General features: G+C 34.0%; 1 protein-coding gene across 1 annotated transcript in view; it reads left to right on the top strand.

Moving 5' to 3' along the window:
* Positions 1 to 502: 502 nt before the first annotated feature.
* BCHE (butyrylcholinesterase) overlaps positions 503 to 8437 on the top strand; it is a 57509-nt gene continuing 49574 nt past the window's right edge. Inside the window, exons 1-2 of the mRNA XM_008692305.2 lie at positions 503 to 738; positions 6645 to 8169. Of these exons, the coding sequence (XP_008690527.1) occupies positions 624 to 738; positions 6645 to 8169 (1640 nt within the window). The 5' untranslated portion in view covers positions 503 to 623. The remainder of the gene's footprint in view (positions 739 to 6644; positions 8170 to 8437) is intronic.

The following is an 8437-nucleotide window of genomic DNA, read 5'->3' on the forward strand; positions in this document are numbered from 1 at the left end:
TAGGAAATTACCAATGCTGAGATTTATAGAACTTAAATAAGTATCCAGGTAGAGGGCTTGGAAGGCCACACGGGACAGAGACATCCATTCCGTTAATGTAACTGATCTTTTGATTTGCATGGCTTTATCCACAGAGTAACTGATCTTTTGATTTTCAAGGCTTTGACTACAGAGTAATTATTTTGTTTCCAATTTTCTCTTTTGCCCTCTTTTATAACTACATGAAAAGCACAGGTTGAAGTACAAAGAATTTCAATACCAAATTTCTTTAGTACCATGTGTCCGTCTTTAAATCTTAAAATGAGCCCTCTCCATGTATATTCTATAAAAAAGGGAAAAGACCTTACAAGTTCTGGTAGTATTTAAAAAAGGAAAACACATGCATTTTTCTGTTCAGTTTCAGCTTCTGTTTGTTAAAGAAGCTCCTATATCTTTTTTTCCTTCACCCTGAAATGAGCGCCTGCAATCGCCAAGCATGAATCCGGTCACACGTTTGTAAATGAATCACTATTGCATTCATACCATTAGCCTTTGAACAGATGTCAGAAAGTAAAGATTGGCTGCCTCTAGACCAAGTTGCTGCTGCCAACTCTCGCGAGCTTTGTCAGTAACAGTTGATTGTAATGTCAGTGCAGTCCAATTTACAGGCTGGAGCAGCAGCTGCATACTGCATTTCCCCGAAGTATTACATGATTTCCACTCCTTGCAAACTTTATCATCTTTGTTGCAGTGAGTCAGGTAAGCTGCTCTGAATTTACATGTTCGTGTAGAGATACAACTTACAGCGAAGCTCATTCTGTAGGAGGATTGTTATCCCTTCACTTGTTTGCTGTGCCCCTTTGGTGCTCTGTGGAGAACGGTTACTGCAAATGGGATGGAGGAAGCAAGGGAGCAGACACATGCATCAAATCTGCCTATTATTCAAGGAACGCAAACTGAGTCCCTTTAACTGCTGAGGACATGATGAATTTATTCAACTTTGTGTAAAGGACCGTAGCACTTGTGGAATCACTGTGATGTATGTTCAGAGTGCACTCCCTAAGGGAAAACATTTTTATGCTGTATTTTACCCTTAAATGCAGGATTCAGTGAATCTCTATCTTTCCTGAAAAGAGTAACAAAAGTGGTCTTTGACCAGTCTTACTCTATTTTTTTCTTTTTTCTTTTTTCTTTTTTTCTTTTCTTCTCTTTCTTTCTTTCTTTTTTTTTTTTAAGTGGCATGAAATGAATAGTTCTCTTATTGTCTGGCTTGACAGGGTACTTTTCTTAATCAACATTTTGTCATCTGAAACAACATCAATTTGCAAAGAATAAAGTCTAAGTTTTTTACGTATAAAAGAAAATTATGTTTTCTGATTTGATTTGCAAACTTTCCCCCCTCTGTTCTAGTTGTCCTCTTTTTAAAAAAATATGTGCATTTAAATTACAGCAAAATATTGTAAATTTGCTATTATTTCTATTATTATAGAAACAATTAGCAGATACAGATTTTCTGCTCATCCTATAGTCTTGTAAATCTACCTTTATTTTGATATCAGTTCTCGTTTGATCAGAGAATTAAACATTGAGTATAAAATGTGTGAATGATTAAAAGTAAACTGAAATGTGGATGAAATTATTTCATTGTTTATGATTTCTATTTATAATTTAATTTTTTATTTCAAAAGTAGGACTTCTAAATTTTTATGAACATATTACATAATCATAAACTCAACTAGGAGTTACTATCACTAGTCTGTATAATGCCTTCCATAATATAAACTACCTCATACTTTTGATAACTATAGTTATATTTCACTTATGTGAATAGTTACTTGTTTAAGGATGAACAGGAGTTTTTAAAGAGTGGCTTTATACTTTAAATGAAAATCTTCAGAATTTTCTGTGACTTTGAAATGACATCGTAAATGACAAATAAAATTGTTAATGGGATTTGCTAAGTTGTTTTATTTTCCTATATTTCTTGTTGTTTTATTGTTGTTTGTTTATAATGTCCTGCTTCTTTAACTGTAAGAAAATGTTTGAGATCTATTCCACATTTCAGTTTTTAAAATATGAGCTAATAATATCTTAGCAAGTCACACCTTGTTTATATATTTAGTTTCTGCTTTGCATCATTTTTGATAGCAATTAATAATAACATATTTAAGTTGTATGTTGTCTTCATATTGATGCCAAAATCTGCTCATTCTTATAAAAACTGCAGGACATTAGAGAATTATAATTGAAAAGATGTCAACACCAGATTCAACTTTCAAAGAAGACCCGATATTACTGGTCTAATATTAACTGTTTGAATTATTCGCACGATTAAAAGTTTGTGAATGATGTTCCTGATTGAGGACAGATACAGCTCTTATGCTTCTCATACCTAATATAGTGTCTTCTATCTACACATTCTTTTAGTGCCTAATGGGTATCTGAAGGATCCCTGAAAGACAGTGGTATAGTCTATTTATAAACAGACTTCCTCAGTTCCCCACTTCAGATAGCCTGCAACAAAACAAGCTTTTTAGGTTTGGTATAAAGGCTTAGTTGTTTAATTTGACCAAATACATTTTAGAGGCATTTGTTCTAGATCGTATTATCTAGATGGCTCTTGACCCCCTATTTTAAGAAGGTTTATTTTTATATAGAAATACATATTATAACTAAAAAAAAAACAGGAAAATTACACTCAGAGAAAACTATTATCAATATTTGCTTGACCATCTTTTAAGAAGTCCTTGGCAGCCAATTATTTTGAAAATGTGGTTGATAATAAACTATGGCAAATAAATAGCTCTATCAATCATTTTATTACAGCCATGTCTTACGGTATAACATATATTCCTCAAAATTGAGGAATTACACATCAAAATTAAAATTAAAATAAAAATTAAATCAAAAATGAAAAAAAAGTAATTTTTTTCGCTTTTTTTATTTTCAAAAGTTATATTGTTAAAAGTTTGGAATATTTTCCAAAAATTGCCAGTAGATTTTGATATCCCGGAGCACTTGACAACCTTGGAATACTATAGTCTTCATTATCTTTCTAGTTTTTCCTTCTTTCCATGCCCAGCATTCATTTCCTCTTGCAATTCCAAATGAGGACTCTTGCCTTTCTTTCAAAAACTATGGCAGTAAGTTAAGTGATCTATTCAGATACTCAGTTGTAGCTGGTATGAAAATTTTCCCCATTCTTCCCCATTCTCACGTTCATGTGTTATATATTCTCAGAATTTAAATTTTTATTTAATGTGACATTAGCCAACTTGCATCAGAATTTATTGAAAAAGAATGAGGTTTTATTTAATTTTTAATTGTTAATAAAGATTTAGATATATAGACTAATATATTTTCTTAGTCTCCCTTATTCCTCTTTTGATTATTTAATCATGTGATGACATATACTAAAAATACAGAGCAACCTGTTAGAATAGAGAATACCAGATTATGAAAAGGACAACATAATCCTTATTTAAGTCAGTACTGCAGCTAACTATAAAAATATTACCCTACGCTAACCATGTGTATGTGAGCATATGCATACTTTTATATTAAAGTCTAGACTTCATAGTGTAGTATATAAATGCTCCGACAGGTAGCATGGTGGTGAGTTGGAATTATATTGGCATCCTTGCAGTGAACACATACTTACAATGATTTTTTTGAATGTTACTAATTACATTACTTGTGAGATGATGACTCATAGATCATTGTTGAGAAAGCAAGACTATTATTTGCATAAGTCATACTATACAACATTAACATCTATTCAGCACAAATATAAATAAACACATACAAGAAAATCAAGCTAAGTGACATAGGAATGATACTATAATCTTTTAGGTGTTATAGTAGATATTTTTTAAAATATTCAAAGAAAATTATTACATTCATTAATTACAATCAAAAGCAAAGTGTTTTGGTAGTATTACACTTGCTGCACAATTATTAAACTGTACAACATGTTTGAAAATTATCAGAAACAAAAAATTATACCATTAGGTGTTTGAATTATAAAGGCAAAATAATACCTATATAAAACCACAAAAAAAAAAAAAAAACAAACCAAAAAACACCCAGATGATCTTTACTTTAGATTCAGAGAACATTGTTTGAACAGGGCCACAGGGAGGAATGAGTACAACCAGAGATACTGCAATTAATCTGTTTAAATGCAGCTTAGAATAAACTGTCTTCATGTCTGAATTCCTATTTTCTTTCCAAAGCAGGTTTTTAAAAAGAAAAAAAAAAATCCATTGCAGCACTTTGTTCTCCAGATGTCACCTCCATCTATTTAAAAGAAAGGGCTTAGAAATTATCAGAAGGAAAAAAAAAATAAGACTGTGGTAGCTATGCCTCTAAAACTCCTAAACTGTCAGAAATAGAAAATTTCATTAGTAAGTGTTAAGTCTGCAAGAGCCTTTACATTATTCTTACATTATCACAATACTATGATATCATTCTAATTATCATAGATAGTATATCATAAATACTATATGATGTCATAATAGTACAGAAATCATAAATATCATAATAGTATACAGTGTTAAAATATTATGTAATTCAATAGTATATTTAATAGTCTTAACACAGATTCCATTGTATCAAAACTGATAACATAAAATAATCTCACAGTTTGATTTTTTAAACCTTATTATTTTTATAACCATTATATATAGACATATATGTGTATATACATGCATGTATATGGACATTAATAGAATTCGATCTAGTTATATAGATATATAGACAGAGATAAAGATATCCCTAAGTACACTGAACAAAATACTGTACAATCAATCATGTTATCCAGATCTTTTGGGGGGATCAAAAGATACTTGTTCATCACTAGCTGTACTATTGGCAGTGGCGAATGAGGTTGATTTAAAATGTGAGAACCCTAACTCTGGAACAGTTTTCAGGATAATACTTTATTCTCTCTACCTTATAAGACAATCTAAATTAAAAAAAAATCTCGATGCTCACAGCATCAGCTTCTTAGACACATATTGTATTTACAATTACAGTATCAAAAATAATACAGAAAAATTTTTGTACATTTATGGACCTTTGTTATTATCGTGTGGATGAGAATCAGTGTTTGTATTTGACTGTTTAATCAGGTTTTCTTTCAGTTATATAAAGATGTTAGTTCGTTTAAATGATATGGGCATTACATTTTTGTGTCCCTCTTTGTCATGTAAAGTTCCAGAATTTGATTTTTAGGTTTTGCTAATTTAGAAAAAATTCAGCTGTGCATTACGAGTTTATTTATTTATTTATTTGAGAGAGAGCATACACAAGTGTGAGTGGGGGGAGGGGCAGAGGAAGGGAGAGGGAGGAAGCAGACTCCCTGCTGAGCTTGGAGCCCCACGTGGTTAGATTTCATGACCCATGAGATCATGACCTGAGCTGAAACCAAGAGTCGGACGCTCAACCCACTGAGCCACCAAGTGCCCCACATTATGAATTTTTAATAAAACTTTGATTTCCACAAGCAATCCTTTCATGTCATCAATAAATATTGTTTAGTAAAATGTCAAATAGTTATGATTTTGTGGGTCTCAATGATTCCTTTTTCATCTACTCTTTCCAGTAATTCCTCAGCATTAGTCCTCTTAATCTCACTTATTTTGTCCATTATCAAAATGCAAGTAATCTGACCATGTTAACACATGTAACCCCACCAGTTGCATATACTTTAATCAATTAACAAATAACAGATGTGCATTGAGTAATCCCTGAGTGTAAAATTCCTTCAAAGTATCTCCTCCCATGCGTTACATTATCAGCTGCTGATTCTCTCCATTGACATTGTAATTGTGGTAGAGAGGGCTTTCTTCATTACTCACTTCCAGGGAAATTGTCTGGTATACATCCACAGTTCTCTCTTCCAGTTTTTCCACAGTTCTTTACAGTGGCAGCAGATTTGTTAGTCTTCACAATTTTTAGGATCAAGACAACTGCTGTATTTTTGTTACTTCATATTCTATGAATAGATTGTCCAAATTCTCTTCTGGATTGTGTAGAGGAAGAAACCATGAGGCAAAAAGAACCACAGAAGGGACCATGGAAACAGAAAAAGCCAGTAACAGAAGTCTAAGGATCCTTAAAGGTTCTCAATCTACTTCACAGTTCTGTCAAGAGTCAGCTGACCATGAATAGAATTGTACACATTTCAGAGAATACATGAGCTTATATTTTCTCCTCTAACCATGGTAGAAATGGTATCTTCATAAGTTGACTACCACGTAATGCCACTTTTGGTGGGTCTGTGTATGGTAAAAAAAAAGTATGTGTGTATGTATACACACACACACACACACACACATATGCCTGGGACAAACTTTCTCTTTAAAATACTTAATCTTCCTCACAGACACTTGATAATGAATTTTCCAAAGTGAAATAATATCTACTTTTCCATTCCACTTATTCCTGTTCTAAATTGAAAACTGAAGTATCTCCAAGCATTTTCTGTGTGTGTGTGTGTGTGTGTTTTGTTTTTAACAAAACTTTTATAGTGGTAGCAGATTTATTAGTTTTCATAATTGGTAGGATTAATAAGAACTACTGCATTTCAGTTAATTATTATAAAGAAAATATAATACTTGGTGCATGAGGCTTTTAAAACTTCCTGATTACCTCTCTTTCAGAAATCAATATGCAGAGCAAGGGTACGATCATAAGCGTCCGATTTCTCTTGCGGTTTCTTCTGCTCTGGGTGCTTATCGGGAAGTCCCACATGGAGGAAGACATGGTAATTACCACCAAGAACGGAAAAGTTAGAGGGGTGAGCTTGCCGGTTCTTGGAGGCACAGTAACAGCCTTTCTTGGAATTCCCTATGCACAGCCACCTCTTGGTAGACTTCGATTCAAAAAGCCACAGTTCTTGACCAAGTGGTCCGATATTTGGAATGCCACAAAATATGCAAATTCTTGCTACCAGAACACAGATCAAAGTTTCCCAGGTTTCCCTGGATCCGAGATGTGGAACCCAAACACGGATCTCAGTGAAGACTGTTTGTATCTGAATGTGTGGGTTCCAACACCTAAACCAAAAAATGCGACTGTAATGGTCTGGATCTATGGTGGTGGTTTTCAAACCGGTACCTCATCTTTGCCTGTTTATGACGGCAAATTTCTAGCTCGAGTTGAAACAGTTATTGTAGTTTCCATGAACTACAGGGTGGGTGCCCTAGGATTCTTAGCTTTACCAGGAAATCCCGAGGTACCAGGGAACATGGGCTTATTTGACCAACAGTTGGCACTTCAGTGGGTCCAGAAAAATATAGCAGCCTTTGGTGGAAATCCAAAAAGTGTAACTCTCTTTGGGGAAAGTGCGGGAGCAGGTTCAGTTAGCCTTCATTTACTTTCTCCTAGAAGCCAGCCTTTGTTTACCAGAGCCATTCTGCAAAGTGGATCCTCTAATGCCCCTTGGGCGGTCATGTCTCTTGAGGAAGCCAGGAACAGAACGTTGACCTTAGCTAAATTTATTGGTTGCTCTAGGGAAAATGAGACAGAGATAATCAAATGCCTTCGAAACAAAGATCCCCAGGAAATTCTACTGAATGAAGTCTTGGTTGTCCCCTCTGATACTCTTTTGTCTGTAAACTTTGGTCCACTTGTGGATGGCGATTTTCTCACTGACATGCCAGACACCCTACTCCAACTTGGACAGTTCAAAAAAGCCCAGATCTTGGTGGGCGTGAATAAAGATGAAGGGACAGCATTTTTAGTATATGGTGCTCCTGGTTTCAGCAAAGATAATGACAGTATCATAACTAGAAAAGACTTTCAAGAAGGTTTGAAAATGTATTTTCCAGGAGTGAGTGAATTTGGAAGGGAATCGATCCTTTTTTACTATGTGGACTTGTTAGATGATCAGAGAGCTGAAAAATACCGCGACGCATTGGACGATGTTCTTGGGGATTACAACATCATATGCCCAGCCTTGGAGTTCACCAAAAAGTTCTCCGAATTGGGAAATAATGCCTTTTTCTACTATTTTGAACACCGATCCTCCCAACTTCCTTGGCCAGAATGGATGGGAGTGATGCATGGTTATGAAATTGAATTTGTCTTTGGTTTACCTCTGGAAAGAAGAGCTAATTACACAAAAGCTGAGGAAATTTTGAGTAGATCCATAATGAAATACTGGGCAAATTTTGCAAAATATGGGTAAGTGCTGATTTTTGTAAATGTTCTTGCTTGATTTTGTTTGTTTTGCTTAGCTTTGCTTGCTCTCTGGTATAGACTTCATTAAAGACACAGAAATGTTTTAATTATTTATTCTTTTTGTACCATAAGCTAGTTTTGACTTTATTGTAGAATGAATTTCAATTTCTTGCATCAGGGTGCTTAAAGAAATCAGCAAAGAACTTTTATGAAAAATATTTTCTGATTTCATTTCTAAAATACTGCAAAGTACTGTAGTAATATTAGCCAA

This window comes from Ursus maritimus, unplaced genomic scaffold, assembly GCF_017311325.1.
Source record: "Ursus maritimus isolate PB19 unplaced genomic scaffold, ASM1731132v1 scaffold_20, whole genome shotgun sequence".
NCBI classification, from domain to species: Eukaryota; Metazoa; Chordata; class Mammalia; order Carnivora; family Ursidae; genus Ursus; species Ursus maritimus.